General features: G+C 42.0%; 1 protein-coding gene across 12 annotated transcripts in view; it reads left to right on the top strand.

The window, feature by feature from the left end:
- Positions 1 to 19,616, top strand: part of PARD3 (par-3 family cell polarity regulator) — a 613,817-nt gene that overhangs the window by 167,884 nt on the left and 426,317 nt on the right. For all 12 annotated transcript variants that reach the window (XM_056519476.1, XM_056519478.1, XM_056519469.1 and 9 more), the window contains exon 3: positions 12,483 to 12,663. In XM_056519476.1, the coding sequence (XP_056375451.1) occupies positions 12,483 to 12,663 (181 nt within the window). The remainder of the gene's footprint in view (positions 1 to 12,482; positions 12,664 to 19,616) is intronic.

The raw sequence follows: 19,616 nt of genomic DNA, 5'->3' as shown, positions 1-19,616 counted from the left end.
CCTTTACGTTTTTACTGTACCTTCCTATGCTGATCACTACAGTTAGAAGTCAGCACGGGATAAGGCTTTGATCATAGGTTGCACTTTGATGGATCTGTTGGATTCTTTGACAGTGCCATGATGGCAGGGGGGTCTGGTTGAAAATTTGGCACCTGTTGGGCATGGGGATGGTTGGTCAGGAGGTATTTTAGGGTGCATTCACACCACGTTTTTGCAATACAGTTTCTGTATTCGTTCTCGATTTAAAAGCCGTTTGGAACCTTATTGAAAACCGTATGCCAAATGATGCATCCGGTTGCATCTGTTTTGCGTCTTGTACGGTTTTGTCTGTTTTTTCCCTGTAACCAAAACCGTAGCCTACCACGGTTTTTGGTCCGGGTGAAAACAAAATTAAAACCGTATACGTTTTTTTTTTTTTTTAACATGGGAGTCAATGGGAACCGTACAGAAACATGTTATAAACCTAAAATACGGTTTCATCCGGTGTGCACCATACGGTTTTTGACTTTACACAGCTTTTTTTTCTTGGAATTTCAATCAAACAAGTGAAACTTTATTCATAATGGAGTGAAAAGTAAACAACTTTGACACTTTTTTTTCTTAAAAAACGGATGCAACCGGACATCATTTTTCAAAACTTATACGGGTAAAATTTTTACACACGTTTCGATACAGTTTAGTCCGGTTTTGAGGAATCGGTTTTCCATCAAAAACCTGATACGGGAACTGTATTGCAAAAATGTGGTGTGAATGCGGTCTTAGAAGGGTATGTTAAATGCAAAATATGCCTTATGCCAGCTTAACATAAGTATCACAAGTTCTGGACAATCTAATGACCTGACCCAACAGCACCATTGGATCCTTATAATCGGGTCCAACCGAGACTTGCAGAAGAAATATGGGCACAGAAATATGTCTGCAGTACACTATTCTGAATATTTCCTTTTACTGTCGAATCGGCAACAAAAACAACCATTGCATCATTACTGTTTCAGGCCATTTCCCCACAAGACGCACGCTTCTCAGTCATGCATGGCTTCCCTGAAATAATGATCCTGTGTTATTATTGCATAAGCCATAAGCATTTGATGCTAAGGTTTGGGTGGTGTCTACTAGTTGCTAGTCTTCACCTAGTGCTTTAAGAGCAGATTATAGGCAGCTTTGGGCATTGTAAACCCTGATAAGTGAGTGGGCACTGATTTTTTTTAAACTTTTGGTAGGTCCCCAGACTGGAGGAGAAAGGAATCACCGAAGCGGGGCAATATGAGGGGGGCGCTACAACTATATGAGGGCAGTGTGAGGGTCTGAAACTATATGCGGGCAGTATGGGGCTTATAACTATATGGGTACAGTGTGCAGGCCTACATCTATGTTGTGCTAGTGTGAGGACCTACAATTATAAGTGTAGGGACCTATAATGATATAGGGACACAGAGGGGGCATAGAACGGGGCTACAACTATATGGGGAACACCTTGTGAAAATGGAGTGCTAAGGGGTACTCGTCTAGAGCCAGGGTTCTCAACCAGTGGTACGCGTTCCCCTAGGGGTACGCCAAGGGCTATGCGGGGGTACAGCATTTTGCTGATAAAATCCGGCCATGGAATAGCACAGAGCAAGGACTGAAGGCCGCAGTCGCCCCGGCTGCTCACTTTATTGTACCGCGGCCGGAGCTGCAGGCACTTTAAGTGAGCTGAGGTGGCTGGCGAGCCTGACGTGTGATGTCCCTAACATTGTGCGGAGGTGCTGCACAGCGCAGGAGGAAGTCATCTGTCAGTGCGGCCAGCCGAACGGGATTTCACCTACGGGCACCTGAGCCTGCTCAATACCACGGCATTGGAGGGTGTTATTGTATCTCAAATATTGGCCCAGGGGGAAGGGGAAGTAATGTCACAAGGGGATTAAGATAGAGGGCGGGGGGTGTAATGGCAAAAGGGGATTAAGATGGAGAGGGGGCATAGTGGAAAAAGGGGATCAGATGGAGAGGGGGCATAGTGGCAAAAGGGGATCAGAGTGGGGGAATAATGGCGAAATGGGATTAAGATGGAGAGGGGACTTAAGCCTGAAGGCGATGTTATACTAGCCATAAGCATCATCCATCCTCGCATCAAATCTTTCATGGCACAAAAATAAGCCCAAGTATCCCATTAGAAAGGTAAGCACACGCCATTATGACAAGAAGTACTTTTATTACTTATTTTGTCTGCGGGTACCCCTTTTGCTTAAGTTCTATGCAAACGTACATGCAAGTGGTACCCGTGGACATACTTTGACCCTTTGGGTGTACAGTCGCAAAAAAAAGATTAAGAACTACTGGTCTAGAGCCTGCTGTAAGTTGTAGTTTTGCAACAGCTGGAGGCACACTGGTTGAAAAACACTGGTCTTAGGTCTTTACTTCTTACCTCTTAGGTGTCCATATTCTGTGCTTGCATGCTCCTGATGCCCTCCCCATGTTTGGTTTGATGATCCCAAGCCTCCTAAATTCCTGACGTTTTGTCCACTTTTTCTATTTTGAGACAAACCATTTTTCGGCACTTGTCGGATTAGCAGGTTTTCCAAACCATTAGGTTCCAAATGAAAGACTTCACCAGTTTCTCTTCGCTCGCATTATGTTGATAAAGCAACTGTAAACCATTAACGTGACTGTGCCGGAGCCTAGAGACTGAACATTAGCAGTTTGATTTGCTCATTTGTTTTATATTCTATCAAGTTTTCACTGCTGTTTCCCTTAAGCTACGAAAATTAGAGAGCGTTGTTGAGGCATTAAATGCATTGTCGCTAACTGTACTTGACTTAGTAAAGAACGAGGGATTCTCTTAGAAGGTCCAGAACACTAGGAAAATGATGAAATAGTAAATGTTTCGCCATACGGAGGAGAAAGGTAGCTCATTCTATACTCAAAATACATTTTGCGTTTGTAACATTTTTTTTTACTATTGTGTTGAATATGTATATTTTGCTAAATAAATATGCAGATAATAAAATTTTCCATGTTCTCCTGTCTCTTTTGGGATCTGGACATGTCCAAAAACGTCATCTATGTACTGCCATCCTTAGCACCCATGATGCAACATTATAATTGTAAAAATGATTCCCATTTTTTGTTGTTACTTCAGGATACAGTGATCACTTGTGCTGTTGGGGTCTTTGGACTACATACACAGCCACTTGTCTTATTTATCTAAATTACTCCAAAGTTCATCCTTTTTTACCTATTGAAGCTGGTTTCTGCCATTTTTAATCTAGATTATCTAATTTGTTACAACTTGCATAAGCACTTAAAATCTTCTGGTTGTTTAACATGTAAATGCCTTCTATTTTTATACTACTATGTATTTTGCCTGGATTCCATAATTTTTCACTTTGTAAACTGGTATGTATTATGGATGAATTATTAGGTGTCTACTTATGCAGCAGTTGTCCCATGTGTGTGTGTGTGTGTGTGTGTGTGTGTGTGTGTATATATATATATATATATATATATATATATATATATATATATCTCCTCTTTTAGCCATTTACCTGTGAGATGGCCCTGACAATACACTTACCGTTTTGTGTGATAACTTTCCATGGTAATTGTTACTAGTCGTGGTCTTAATGAGCCACAGTTATGTCCTTGTTTGGCTCGTATTTGATCTTAGACTGAAGGAACTCCTTTATTGCTATTTTGGCTGTTGTACTATTCAGGTACTTGCTTTTGTCTGTAAGGCCGAGTTCATACTACAGAAACCAAGGCGGAAGCCGCATGGAATGTCCATGTTAAATACTGCACAGATTCCGCCTTGGATCAGAGTCAATGGGTTTTCTGCCACTCTGTGCACACAATGGAATCCCAGGTGGGATTTGAACCTGGGACCCCAGTGCTGCAAGGAAGCAATATTAACCACTGAGCTACTGTGCCTTTTTATGTTATGGTACTAACCACTGCATACTGGGAACCTACCATTCTGGAGCTGTTTTGATCAGTCGTCTATACATCACAATTGTTAAACTTGTTCAGATCGGCTTCCAACACATTGACTTACAGAGCTGACTGTTCACTTACTACTTAAAGGGCTACTCCCATGAAAACTTTTTTTTTTTTTTTTTAATCAACTGGTGCCAGAAAGTTAAACAGATTTGTAAATCACTTCTATTAAAAAAATCTTAATCCTTCCAATACTTTTTAGGGGCTGTATACTAAAGAGAAATCCAAAAAAGAAATGCATTCCCTCTGATGTCATGACCACAGTGCTCTCTGCTGACCTCTGCTGTCCATTTTAGGAACTTTCCAGAGCAGCATATGTTTGCTATGGTGATTTTCTCCAGCTCTGGACAGTTCTTAAAATGGACAGCAGAGGTCAGCAGAGAGCACTGTGGTCATGACATCAGAGGAAATGCATTTCTTTTTTGGATTTCTCTTTAGTATACAACCACTAAAAAATACTGGAAGGATTAAGATTTTTTAATAGAAGTGATTTACAAATCTGTTTAACTTTCTGGCACCAGTTGATTAAAAAAAAAAAAAAGGTTTTCACAGGAGTACCCCTTTAATAGCCAACCCCTAGACCGGTGACTTTGTAATGAGGTATTGTCTTCCCGTCACCTGGCTTTAATGTTATGGCTCATAGGTGTATATAATGCCTCTGTGTTGATAAAAGAAGGTGGACTGTAGCATATCTGAGAGATAATATATAGTCTGTATGGCACAAGGTATTAAAGAAAGGGCAATAATTCTCATATCTAGTAGCATGTCCAAAGATTATTGCTTTATATGATGTCATTAATAACTCACCGGGCGACAGCACAATCCCTAATGATTCTTGGTTTATCTCCCTTAGCAGACCTGTCCCATATCTCCTTTTCTGTCATTCTACCAAATTTATACTCGTGTCTCCTCCACTGTTAAATGCCCTTATCTCTGCAAACTGGAAGAAAAAAAACCTAATCACCTTCTGAAAAGATAGTGTATGGATGTAAAAACTTACTATGTATCTCCTTGGTACCCAAACAAAATTCTGCAGAATCACGGCTCATACCTTGGTGTAATCTGGTGTCATTTACCTTGTGATATTATATGGATATATGTAAATATCTATTTTCACAAGTCTCGCCATAAAATAAAAGTTGACATTTCAAAAAAATAATAATAATTCTGAATACATTTGCAGTATGGATAGTTTTATAGTTTTTTAGATTGTAGAATGTACTTTCATATTTATATAAGTTTATGATACGATATTTTTTTATATAAATATGCACAGCTTCCAGACTTGTTCTTGCACTTGCCAAATCTTCCTGTGCCACATGAGGTTAATTACTGGCAGGCAGCTTTTTTCAACAGAAGGGGCCAAATGTGAATCCTTTGAAATGCCCTCAAACACCCCCCCCCCCCCCCCCCCCCCCCCGCCTCCCCTTTTCTTACACAGAAAAATGCTTTCATGCTCTTTTTGGAAAGCTATGAAAAGTTTGCCCCATCCCTCTGCTTTTACTGTCAGTGGAACAAAGCTGTTTTATGCCATCTGCTGGACTGGAGATGTTTTTAAGATGCTACGAACTTGGTGCCACAGATGGTTTCAGATGTCTGCCAATCCAAAGTTGTAACCAGTAAGACTTTATGGTGGTTTGAAGATATATTGTGTGTAGTTTATTTGTCTAATAGTCACACTTTGTGTTTGAAGGATTAAATATTCACCCAGGTATACTATTACAAAAAACAAAGCCATGGTGCTTGGTAGCCTGAGCTTTCACTACACCAGCAACCCTTTAGACCTTGCTTGCTTTGGCCAATCCACTTAAGTTAATAGGGTCCCATAAACTAACATGAATACAAAGTGTCCTATTTTTGGGACCTCGCCTTAACTGTATTTTTGGAGGAACTTAGTAGCACTGCTTAAAGGACAACTGCAGCAGAAAACACTTATCCCTTATCCGGGCCCCGGCATTAGCACTTATCCTAAACGGGGCCTTGGCATTGGCACTTAGTGTTACCCCCACCTGCCCCGTCCCCATACAGTTCTATGGTAGAGGCATGGAGGGACAAATGTTGCCTCCCCACCTCTCCCATAGAATTACATGGAGGAGGCGTGTCGGCTGACACTTCATGCTGCGGCCGGCACGCCTCCTACATGGGAGAACTGTGGCCCCGTGCAGGAGATTGCAGGGGTCCCCAGTGTTCGGACCCCCCACAATCAAACACTTATCCCCTATCCTGTGGATAGGGGATAAGTGTTTTCTGCTGCAGATGTCCTTTAAAGCGGACTCCACACCTAGACATCTTATCCCCTATCCAAAGAATAGTGGATAAGATGTCTGATTGTGGTGGTCCCGCCAATGGGACCCCCCGCAATCTCCGTGAGGGCACCTCGGCTTTCTGAACATTACGTTCACAACGCTGGGTTTGGGCAGCCGTGGTTGTGACGTCATGATACGCTTCCCTGTTGACATCAATCCACACCCCCTCCATTCGTGTCTATGGGAGGGAGCTTCCCTTTTGGGTCCACCAGAAAGATAGAAACTCTATTATTGCTATTTTATCAGCATAATTACTTTCTAAAAACATTTTTTTTTACCCTAATAACACACCACCTTTACCAGTACCACCGGACTGTTCACACTCATATGTTAGGAATAGCATCCTTCGTTCCTATGTTTTTTTGAGAATGATGCTTACTAGGGATATCCCGATAAGATACTGGTATCTGTATCAGGACAGTTACTGGACATTTGCACAAGTTCTTGTACTCGTGCAAATGTTCCCAATACCTAATCCAATACGCAACAGCGGGACCCCTGCCGGCAGGTATCATGGAGGTGCTGAACTATGCAGTGCACCCAGCAGCTGAGCGAGTGTCATAGACGGATCATGGTGATGTCCGGCATTAACCCCATAGACACCGCGATCAAAGTTGATTGCGGCATCGAAAAGTCCTAAAGTTAACAGTCGGTTAGCTCATGGATGCTGATCGCGATCACCGCAGTGAAATTGCGGTGTCCTGATCAGCTGTGAGGATGGTTGGAGGTCCTTTACCACGCTCCGTGCCATCCAATCGATGCTTTTACTGCTGATAGTAAAGGAGCACTGTCAACACTGATCAATGCTATGCTATGGCTTATCATTGATCAGTGTATGCAATTTGCAGATTGCATGTAATTGTGCCCTATAGGAACTAAAAAAGTGAAAAAATATCCTGTGACATGACATAGAAAAAAGTATAGGAAAAAAAATGGTATAAGGACATCCCTACTGCTTACTGATATTGTCTCATAGAAATTACATAAGCCTCATGTACCTTTTTATTGTCTTATTTTGGTTACAGTTGGGATGCATTCACCCCATTGCCATTACTGCTGGCTATTTAACATTTAGGTTTTATAGAAAAAACATATATGTTAACGGATGCTAAAAAGCAGATTTTGCTGTAATGCAGAACATAATCTGTTGTCCATTGACTTAAATTATAAAAAAAAAAGGATTGTAAGGTATGCTTATTTTTTTATTGGTTCCTTAAAATGAGAATTTTGGATCAAAACTGAAAATTTTTAATGTGCTTGACGCAATATCGAAACCGTCGCTTACTTGCCCTGCCCATTTTTATATATTTTTTTTTATATCCAGTTCTACTTTTTGGTCAGCTACAGAGCGATTAGCTGAGTCCGGGTATGCTTGGAGATGCTGTTAGTTACTAACTATGACTATCGACATGTCTTGACACAGCCTATTGCTTTGCCGCTGACCCAAACCAAAACTACAACTCCCAGCATGTTGAACTATAACTTATTTAATACTACTAAATAGTGCAACATACTGGGAGTTGTAGTTTTGATTTGCTACAGAGCAATAGTTAAGGCATGCTGGGAGTTGTACTAGTTTTGGGTGATATGCAACCAAGAAAACCTTTTTATTTTAGTATTGTCCAGAACAAGCTACGAACATGGGGGGCAAATATGGATCTTGTTTTATTTTCTCATTCACTTTAGTGTTTCTTTAATCAAAGAGTGTAAAGGCAATGTGCTTAGTAAATAACTGGAATATAGTGCCAAGAATTGCTTCTAAATCCTCACAATCCAAATTTTGTCAGTTTTGAGATCAAAGAGTTTAAACAGAATGTAAAAACAAGTAAAAGCCTACTGAGGAAAACAGTGTCACCGCTATTATTGCTGGTGTTTGATGTGTACCTGGCTCTGTAGTGCCCATCATCGTACACTGTGCATTCATCTTACCACTGTGGAACATCTAGAACTTCATGGCGTTAGTGCCGACTTCTTTTTGTTCACACCCGCACATGGTGCCCCTTTCTGTATACAGGTATATACATGGTCGCTGCTTTGTTACTCCCTGGAGAAGCCAGATAAACAGTTATTTTTGGCTACAATGTAGCTGCAGCCTTTTGCTTTGTCTTATATGGTTCTGTTCTGGATATGGACAATTGTTGGATGTCACATCTGTCATGCTGTTTTCTTTCATTTCTTTCTGTGTTCTTTTTGGCTGTTAGACATAAAATGTGTCTCATTTGCAATTCAGCTCAGATGGAGCAGATGAAGAAAGCATGTGGTTCTGGTTTGAGGAGTGTGTCTTATCCGTTTGCCCTATTCTGCATTCTGTGCTGATCTCGTAAAGTAGTGAATTTGAAGCCCAGTGCTCGGGTGACTGCAGAAGACTGGGATTGTACTGGGGATACAGGACACGTTCGTCTGTTAGCTCTGACTTTCAGTGCTTGCTGCCTCCTGTGGTTGTCAAACATTTCACACTCCAAGTCGTGTGAACGTATCCTAGCTTAGTATTCCATATAAGGGTATATGAAAATGGGTTTTCTAGAAACATTTAAAGGGTTTACCCTACCTCACTTAATTCTGGCTTTGTGCTGTCTCGCACTCCTTGAAGGTGTCTTGATGTGATGTGGGGCAGGTACTATGCTGTAAGAGCCACATGCGGGTGAAACCACACCCACATTCAGTGGCTAATGGTTACGTGATGTTGCATTAACATCGTGCATTCCTTGACCACCACATGCAGGTGTGGTTTTCTCGCACAAGAGTGTCACAACATAATACCTGCTCCTCCGTGACAGCTTGACACCTTCAAGCCAAGGTAGTAGATATCGGGCAGAGATGGTGCGAAGCTGGAAATTTGCCTTGGTGTGGCTGGATCTTGTCTCTCTGCTTTACACCTGCACCCTGAGTGATGTCATCACCTCACACTAGCCCCTAAAGCTACCATCTCCCGGTCATATACACATATAACTTTATTGGGAATGAGGTGTGCTTACAGCATGCTCCCTTGTGCTGAGCAATGCCACAACCAGAGGAGCAGATAGGAAATGAATGCAGCAGGTGCTACAACCTCACTGTGAGAGAGTCTGCTGTGAAATGAGATTTTCTGCAACAGATCTGGGCAGAGGGTAGGCAGTGTGGGAGGAGAGTGATGAAGAGCTAAAAGAGTAAAACAATAGAAAAAGAGGTCCAGTGCAGGCTTGATGCAACTTTCTTTATGAATCAACACACATGGACAATGCACAGGGTGACGCGTTTCGGCCGCGGTATGCAGTCTTAGTCAAACTTGGTATGACTAAGTCTGCATACTGAGGCCGAAACGCGTCAGCCTGTGTATTATCTGTGTGTGTTGATTCATAAATAAAGTTGCCTGCACTTGTCGAGCCTGCGCTGGACCTCTTTTTCTATTGGTGTGAATTTCTAAAAGAGGGATTGGAGTACCCCTGTCTGGGACGCAGAGGAGGCAAAGAAGGTGAGCTGAAAACCAATTTGTTTGCTGCATTTTGGGAATTGTAGGACTGAGTAACTGCTCAACCAAAAAGTACATGATCCCTAAAACACATGGGTTTTTGGTGGTTTCAGAACTGGGTGAACATGTAAGCAATGCTATATTGCTGTTTCAGCATTTTAACTTTTTTTTGTTCCTGATGCCCGAGTATATGTATATGAATACTCTGAAATTACCCATATCCCTTAGAATTTAGTCATCCAAACAAAGGGCATAATTCTTGCCGTCATCGATAGAGATGAGCGAAGTTACAGTAACGCTATTAGTCACGAACCTCTCGGCTCAGCGTTTGCTGACTTTTCCTGCATAATTTAGTTCAGCTTTCAGATGCTCCGGTGGCTGGAGACTCTCTCCTAGGACTGTATCCACCTTTTCCAGCCACCGGAGCACCTGAAAGCTGAACTCATTTATGCAGGATAGTCAGCAAACGCTGAGCCGCGAGGTTTGTGACTAATAGCGTTACTGTAACTTCGCTCATCTCATTTTTTTTTTCTTTTTGAATTTCGTAACGTTTCTCCTTTTTAAGTTGTGTGCTTTTTCTTTTGTATTTTACATTGCGTGTGTATAGTCTGTCAGGGCCGGATGACAATTTTTGGCATGTCCTGGAATGCTGTCCGACTAAGCATGTTACTGTACATGACAAATTTGACTCTGTCTTTTCTGGCCTGGTCTCTGTCTTTCCATAATTTTGTTCTTGCAAGAAAAAAAAATGATCACATTAGGGCAATTTTGACTAGTTTTGCTGTCCAGCTGCTTATTCTCATGCTCCGATGTAACATTTGTGACATTGCAATTATTTCAGTGAGGCAGACGGCAGCGATACTTGTAAAAGTCTATTATTTCTCCAGATGATGGGAGGAGGAGTAATGAATGGTAACATTTCATGGAATGTAACATGATTATTGCTAGGCTTTTCTATTATTGTGTGTATGTACGTAGTTACAAGACAGGTAAATGCCTGTCACTTAATTTCATTATTTTAAAGTTGGTTATGGGTGCAATTCTGGAGAATCTTGATGGTTCGAAGATTTGTTAGACTTTTGTTTGCATTTGTCTAAATAAATGTCTTCCAACCAGGGTACCTCCAGCTGTTACAAAACTACAACTCCCAGCATGCAAAATGCTGGCCAAACAGCTGGGGGAACACTATTTGGCAAATACGCGTCAAATGAATGCAAAAATGGATTGAGGCTCTACTTTGACTTTACTGGGTTGATTTTCAGTAACTAAAATCTCTGAACAGTGAAAATAAATTATGAAGGGAAATATCCTTAGAATATAGGGGGAGATTCATCAAAACTTGTAAAGAGGAACAGTTGCCCATAGCAACCAACCAGATCGCTTGTTTCGTTTGTGAAAAGGCCTCTGTAAAATAAGATGTGATTTGATTGGTTGCTATTGGTAACTGGTCTAAAGTGTACACTGTGTCTGATGGCCCAACTACTGTTAAAGGGGTACTCCGCCCCTAGACATCTTATCCTGTATCCAAAGGATAGGGAATAAGATGACTGATCGCGGGGGGACACCCGCGATCTCCCTGCTCTCTCCGCCCATAGACTTGCATTGAGGGGGCATGACCATGAAGTCATGAGCCTCCGCCCCTCATCGCCAGTTATCCGGCATGGAGTGAAGTTCGCTCTGTGCACCTGATGTTTAGGGTGCTGCAGCCGCTGGGGACCCCCGCGATCAGACATCTTATCCCCTATCCTTTGGATAGTGGATGAGATGTCTAGGGGCAGAGTGACCCGGTATACACTGCATGCTTCCCTGTTCCTGTACTACTGTTTAATCTGAACAAGATTCCAATTGAACCCAACAAACATGAATGAATGGGACGCAAAATAATTTAGTAAATATTCGCTCTTCTCAAGTCCCGATTTCTGCCCAGTGAATTGCGCTGCGATCAGGCGTGTGCACCGTCACTCAGTTTTCTTTCTGTAGGACATCTCTGTTCTCCCAGTAGCAAGTGAGTGCAAGGGCAACTCAGATATTTACATGTTTCTTAAATCTAGGAATAGGTGTCAGCCGACCAAGTGTTGGAGTGAAAACAATTTATGGAGTAGGGACACGTTTATTAGCTGTAGAGCGTTACATGGTTATGGGGGGCCTCTCATCTGTACCATATACAGCACCTCATGGATGCTCTTGATTTTACAGAGCCTTTTTTTGTTCTTGAATTCCATGCCAGTGCAAGATCACACTTTAACTTGTATCTTCTCCCATATATCAGTGACCTTTTTAATGGATTTCCCCTTTCTATAAGGTTGTGTTTGCCCATTCAGTATTCCACAATATATTGATTCCTTTCCATTCATTTTTACTATAGCCGATTGATGATGTTTTAAGCTGCAGGTAAAACATCTAAACTAACAAAATAGGTATTTGTGATGTTTTTTTTATTTATTTATTTATTTATTTTTTTTTTAAGATTGTGCAGAAATTTAGAAAATTCAAAGCAGTTTCCTGGTTTATATATGACTCTGGTTACAGTCATGCAGGATTTCATGTGTATATTAGTAAAGTAAATCTTTATATGCTAAAGTGAGATATGTGTAATAAATCTATAACCAGTTTTGCCTGTTCCTCTATTACAGTATGTTTGACTTGGTGGCAGCATCTATTGCCTTCTGTGTTATTGTTTGCTAGGAGGACGTATCTTGCCAGCATTCTGTTCACCATGCCTTGAATGTGACAAGTTCTTTATTTTCTTTCATCAACAGCTTGTTGCTATATATGAAGAACAAGATCCACATCATGGGGGAGATGGCACAAGCGCAAGTTCTACCGGCACTCAGAGCCCAGAAATCTTTGGCAGTGAACTTGGAACGAACAGTATGTCAGCCTTCCAGCCTTACCAAGCAACAAGTGAAATCGAGGTCACCCCTTCAGTTCTGCGAGCAAGTAGGTAGAATGTAGTGATTTTAAAAAGAAAATAAAAAACAAAAATAAAAATCGGTTCTGAATATATCTTTATAAGTTGTGTTTGATGCTCTTTCTTACCTGATGGAAAGAAGTCTGGACGCCTGGTGCATTTTAGGAAATTGTCTAAAGGGTTGTCCAGGAGCCATAGAAAGTACTTGAGTACCTGGGTCCCCTCTTGGCTCCCGTTGATCACTCTTCTTACTTCTTCTGAGACTGTCATGTCTTGGCAATGATGACCTGCTCAGCCAATCATTAACGGCATCGGTGTACGAAACTGCCACGTACTCCAGCAACATGGCTCAGCTCTGCCACATGTTTTGAAGACACTTAAAGGGGTTATCCGGGCAAAAACATCTTATTCCTTATCTGGTCAAAAACATCATATCCCCTATCCAAAGGATAACTCCTTTAAACTATGTTGGCATGAAGGTGGAGGGCTTGGGGATCAAGGATTGTCCTAACATAAAATCCTGGACTACCCCTTCAAAGACCAATCTCCATATAACTTTTTTAGTAAGAAAGTGAAAAGCAGCTAGTTTCCGCACTGTGAATACTTAGGAAATTCCCAGTTCTCATCTTGTTTTGTCTACAATGTCCGTTTTTTCTCTAGGTTGACCGCTGGAGACGATAAACTTTGCAGGAATCAGTAAATAAATGGATGTTGTATTAATAGTTAATCGACTACGGAGATGATCGAGGGTTTACATAAGTAGCAGACAATGTCCTGAGTGCAGAACGCTCTGAGCAAGTGGCGTAGGTCACAGTGACTGAAGAGGTGCTTGTACATTCAGTGCTGCGCAACTGAAATTGCATATTTTTTTGGTCATACATTCTTGATTTCCCACATTTTGCCCATGGTTTTTCTTTGAAGAACCGCTGGCTCATTTAGCTTGACACAAAAGCCTAGTAATATGTTAGGCATTATGAAGACATTTACGTAACCAACACAATTAAATTTGAAAGAGCAGAGAAGATGTACAATGCTTCTGAATGGCGTAAATAGCCTGCGCTATTAATTATAAGGACCACTCACATAGTGTAGCATAGAAAGAAATGTTCATTGTGCTTTATGGCTTTTTTATGACTGAGTCTGAAGGGCTTTAATTTGGGTCCCGGCTGCATCTTGTAATTGGGCACTGGGAAAACTTACATCTGTACATCCAGCTGGCGTCACAATGAAGGATGTGATCAGGCTTACTCCCACGAAAGAGAGTTTATAAATTCTGGTTTGCAACATAAACTTGCAAAAAAAATAAATTAAAATAAAGTGGATATTATTTTGAGCAATATGTACACTAGGTTAATGACAAAATGTTAATTCTACCTATAAAAGTTGATTTCTTTAAAGTTAGTGTTAATGGGAACCTGTCGCACTGAAAATACAGCCCATTATGCAGGTATCATGATATAAAGCAGGAGGAGCTCAGCAGATGATATATACAATACAGAACAATCTGCAGGTATCATGTTATAGAGCAGGAGGAGCTGAGCACATGATATATACAATACAGAACAATCTGCAGGTATCATATTATAGAGCAGGAGGAGCTGAGCAGATGATATATACAATACAGAACAATCTGCAGGTATCATGTCATAGAGCAGGAGGAGCTGAGCAGATGATATATACAATACAGTACAATCTGCAGGTATCATGTTATAGAGCAGGAGGAGCTGAGCAGATGATATATACAATACAGAACAATCTGCAGGTATCATGTTATAGAGCAGGAGGAGCTGAGCAGATGATATATACAATACAGCACAATCTGCAGATAACATGTTATAGAGCAGGAGGAGCTGAGCAGATGATATATACAATACAGAACAATCTGCAGGTATGTTATAGAGCAGGAGGAGCTGAGCAGATGATATATACAATACAGTACAATCTGCAGGTATCATGTTATAGAGCAGGAGGAGCTGAGCAGATGATATATATATACAATACAGTACAATCTGCAGGTATCATGTTATAGAGCAGGAGGAGCTGAGCAGATGATATATACAATACAGTACAATCTGCAGGTATCATGTTATAGAGCAGGAGGAGCTGAGCAGATGATATATATACAGTACAGTAAAATCTGCAGATATCAGGTTATAGAGCAGGACCCCCAAATATAATGCCCCATGTCCTTTGTTCCTCACATATAATGCCCCCGACATGTGCCCCTCACTTATAATTTGCCCTTTTCTATGCAAGTTCTGCTTAATTCCCCTGTACCATAGCAGCTCTCTGTCAGCTTTCTCAGACCCTGCTCCGTTCATGCAGTGGGAGTGATAGCCGCGGGGACGTGATCTCCAGGCACCGGCACAATGATGTAATGACGGCATATTATTGGCATTATCGGCAAGGTTAGGTGCCGATACCGATAACTTACAAAATCGTCAATATCGGCCGATAACATCGGCCAATCCGATAATCGGTCGAACCCTAGTAATTACCTTGCTTTTGTAAGTGATAACCAAACAGGAGAAACTGCTCTATATAGCTAATGAATGTTATTTACACAATTCAATTTGTTGAGGAGTAGGAAAGAGTGTGCTGTGGGTATAGTTGCCTAAAGTACCCCTTTAAATTTAGTGATCGTTGGGGGCCTTGGCACATATACACCCACCAGTCCAAGCTTCTGACATGTCTCTATAAGGCTTTACAATTTCTAATGCAAGTTTTCTTATAATGGCAATAATGTACAACTGCATTGATGATGGCACATTGGCCTAATACACACTAATCCCATCCCTATTAAAATCTTTGTATACAAATTTGCAAGTCTTTCTCCTGCCCCGGTCCCTGTAGAGCCGCTGCCAGTAACTAGATGTTGATGTGTTTCTCTCGTTCTCCGGGTGTAGGTGGGGAGTGCGCAGCTGATGATTGTTAAAGCAAACTGATGTTTATTCCCCGCTGGAGTCGGAACACAAGGCGCAGGTGAAAATTGGCAATCCTAATGAGCAATTTGGCAGATCAAACGGGATGTAAGGCGGTGAGCGGGTGCCGGCTGCTAAGGAAAGCGGTTGTCTCCATATAGCGAATCCCAGGCTTTTAAAAAAAGAAATGGGGATACAGATTTAATCCCCAAAGACTCGATCTAAAAAAAGAAAATAACTGCAATATGAAAATGGATCCAGCGAGAGGCTTCTACATGGCCGAGCGGCAGCTCGGCCATGTAGAAGCAGCTCGCTGCATCCATTTTCATATTGCAGTTATTTTCTTTTTTTAGATTGAGTCTTTGGGGATAAAATCTGTTTAGAAACACATTGCTTACATTTACAAAGAGAGAGATGTGATGAAACACAATCTTTTCAGACAGCACAAACTGAATGAGAACCATCCCCCGATCCACAGGCATAATGCAAATACACAATTGCTGCCACTCTCATCACATACGCCAGGGTTGTGCTGAATGCCTCATTTTATCATTCAAATGGCTTTGGAAAAATATAGGGAATATTTTGATAGTTCATTGTAAGCCTGTATATTTGTTGCATATATCTGGTAACATTCCCCTTACTTTGCGATATGTGGTATTAGAAGTCAGTAAGGAGTCATAAAGCCACGCGGGAGACAAAAGAAAGCTATTTATAAGGTGCATGCAACGTACACTGAAAGACCCCTTTAGTAAAACGTAGTGGTACAGCGGGATTCAAAAAGGATGGTGCAAAAATAAAGGCCTATAGTTAAAGGAGTAGTCCAGTGGTGACTCAGTGGTGAACAACTTATCCCCTATCTTAAGGATAGGGGATAAGTTGCAGATCGCGGGGGTCCAACTGCTGGGGCCCCCTGCGATCTCCTGTACGGAGCCCCGACAGCCCGCGGGAAGGGGGCGTGTCGACCTCCACACGAAGCGGTAGCCGACACGCCCCCTCAATACAACTCTATGGCAGAGCCGAAGCGCTGCCTTCGGCAATCTCCGGCTCTTCTATTGAGATTTATTGAGGGGGCGTGTCGGCCGCCGCTTCGTGCGGGGGTCGACACCCGCTATCTGGCCGGAGAGCCGGGGCCCTGTACAGAGAGATCGCAGGGGGCCCCAGCGGTCGGACCCCCCGAGATCTCAAACTTATCCCCTATCCTTAGGATAGTGGATACGTTTTTCACCACTGGACTACCCCTTTAAAGCCATTGTAAGCCATACAGAATACATGTTCTCTGGGACTACATCAAGGACTCACATTCACTTTCTTTATCTGGTTTGTGTCACCATGATCTTTGGCCTGTGTAACTATATAAAGCCCAGCCATAAAGGAATTCTCTATTGTAGGAAACCCAGTTTCACATCACTTTTGTGATTGTGGAGTGATTTTTTTTTTTTTTTTTTTTAGCTTTATATATAAAAGAAGCTTTTTTTTTTTTTTAAATGCCATACCTGGGTGTCAGAGAGGTGTGGCCCAGTGTCCTCTGTGCCCCAAGACTGCAACACTCTCTGTTGACATCACGCCCTCTACTCTTGATGACTGACACACATAGTGCATTACGTATTATGGCGCATGTGCGGTCAGTCTGTGAGTGATTTTGAACCTCCCTGACTCGTGTTACACCAGCAGTAATACACATCATTGGTGCATGCACGGGATAACTACAAAAGGCCGCAACACGTAGGCCAGCTCTGTGTTATTCATGATGTAGCCGGCTTTAAAGCCCCGGGCTTAGTTGACGCTTGGAGATGCCTCTATGACACATGGACATGATATGTCATTTTTTATTTGTTTTGTGACATTGGGGTCCTTGGTTCAAATAGCATCAAGAACATAATTTGCAAGGAGTTTGTATGTTCTCAGGATCTCCCCTTGTTTACCTTATGGGTCTTCAGTTTCCTTCCACACTCCAAAACCTACTGATCGTTGAATTTGGAATTTAGAGGACCGATCTGGGTGATGACAAGCTATGTACAGCACTGCGGAATGTGTGGAGTAATTCAAACGTATAATTATATGGTTGTGTATGTGACCTTACTACACCTCCCAGTATACTATGCCTACCAGAATATTATGTGGCTTTGCCATTCTTGACCCCTTTGGCTACTCAGTACCTCCCTATTTATTAACTTTGTGTAATAATACCATGAAGGGTAGGGTCACACAGAGCGTATCCGCAGCATGTTTAACACTGTCGATGCACCGACAGCAGTCACAAGATCAACCTACCTGCTGTCGCTGGATAGCTCTGCGTGTCCGCTTGTAGCGGTGGATTTCCCGCCATAGACACAGTGCCTGCTTTTAGCAGATGTGCAGTGGGAAATCGTATGCTACAAGCGAACTACTCAGCCGCAAGAGGGAGTTCATTCTTGTGACTGCCATCGGTGCATGCCCAGCGTGAAATACGTATGACCCTACCCTATATCAAAAGTCACTATAGCCCATTACGTTTTTTTTTTTTACCGAAATTTTTACTTCAATAGTATATGCATACTGCTTCTATATCAATGTAATGCATTGTTTTACAAACAAAATGTCTCCAGTTGTTGCAGAACTACAACTCCCAGCATTCCCAGACAGCCTTTTGCTGTCCGGGCATGCTGGGAGTTGTAGTTTTGCAACAGCTGGAGACACACTGTTTGGAAAATACTGCTGTAATACATACTTGTCCGTGCTACAAATGTAGACAGCTTAATCTTGATACCTGGAGGGGTCAGAGATTATACTGCACTCCTGAAGTTACCCTGGTAATGTCAGACTGTTGCTGCTTGGCTGGTATCTGGCTGAGAATAAAAATACGGGGAACCCTACGCGTTTTAAAAGAATGAATAAATAAAAAAAATTAATAAAAGCATAGGGTTCCCTGTATTTTTATTCTCAGCCAGATACCAACCAAGCCTGACGTTACCAGTGTGGGCGAGGACAATAGTTGCTGCCCCTCCCCAGCCTAAATAACGCCAGCCTGTTACCACCTAGACCCAGGAATGCCGTTTTTGACACTCCAGGCCTGTTGGTACCCCTGTGGCGGTGGGTACCGGGGTAATAATTGGGGGGGTTAGTGCTAGCTACTTTTGGGGCCAACGGCAAGCCCTGGCTAAGTAATGAATTCAGTCAATAAGACGGCTTCCACTACTAAACCTGAAAATTCAAAAAAAAAAAAAAAAAACACGACACACTGGAAACATTATTTTGTTTTAAAAATACACCCACAGCCCTCGTTAGCTGTTTTATTAAAAGAAAAATCCAGTTCATCTGCAGAAGTCTTCCAAATCCATGATAATCCTCTGCATACACTGATCTGAAACCAGAAGAAAAAAAACACAAAAAATAAGGACATTTTAGGCGCTGTCCGCTGGGGAGAGCGCCCATAATGCAATGTCTTCCCAAACAGGGAGCCTCCAATTGTTGCAAAACTACAACTACCAGCACGCCTAGACAGCCTTTGGCTATCTGGGCATGCTGTGAGTTGTAGTTCAGCAACAGCTGGAGTCTCCCTGTCTGGTAGAACACTGGCAGGGTCTGTTCACATTTTACAAAATGTACAATGTAAACAGAACCTCACACCCTTACCAGCCTGGCTCCCGTCTGAAGCTCTGCTCCTGATGACGTAATCACTAGGGGCGAAGCTACACAGACCAAGCCGGGACTGGAGGGAAGTAAGCGGACTTCTTCTTCTGTATACACTATATACAGCTATATACATCTATATATCTATAGATAGCTGTATATAGTGTATACCGCCCAAAGGGAATGTCGGAAGATTGGAAATTAGCAAATGTCGTGCCCATTCACAAGAAAGGTAGTAAGGAGGAATCAAGCAACTATAGGCCAGTAAGTCTGACATCAATAGTGGGGAAATTAATGGAAACCCTACTAAAGGATAGGATTGTGGAACATCTAAAATCCCATGGATAGCAAAATGAAAAGCAACATGGGTTTACTTCAGGGAGATCATGTCAAACAAATCTTATTGATTTTTTTTGACTTGGTGACTAAAATAATAGATGACGGAGGGG

The sequence above is a fragment of the Hyla sarda genome, chromosome 5, assembly GCF_029499605.1.
Source record: "Hyla sarda isolate aHylSar1 chromosome 5, aHylSar1.hap1, whole genome shotgun sequence".
NCBI classification, from domain to species: domain Eukaryota; kingdom Metazoa; phylum Chordata; class Amphibia; order Anura; family Hylidae; genus Hyla; species Hyla sarda.
Note: the sequence above shows the minus strand (reverse complement) of the source record. Positions and strands in the feature narration are given on the sequence as shown.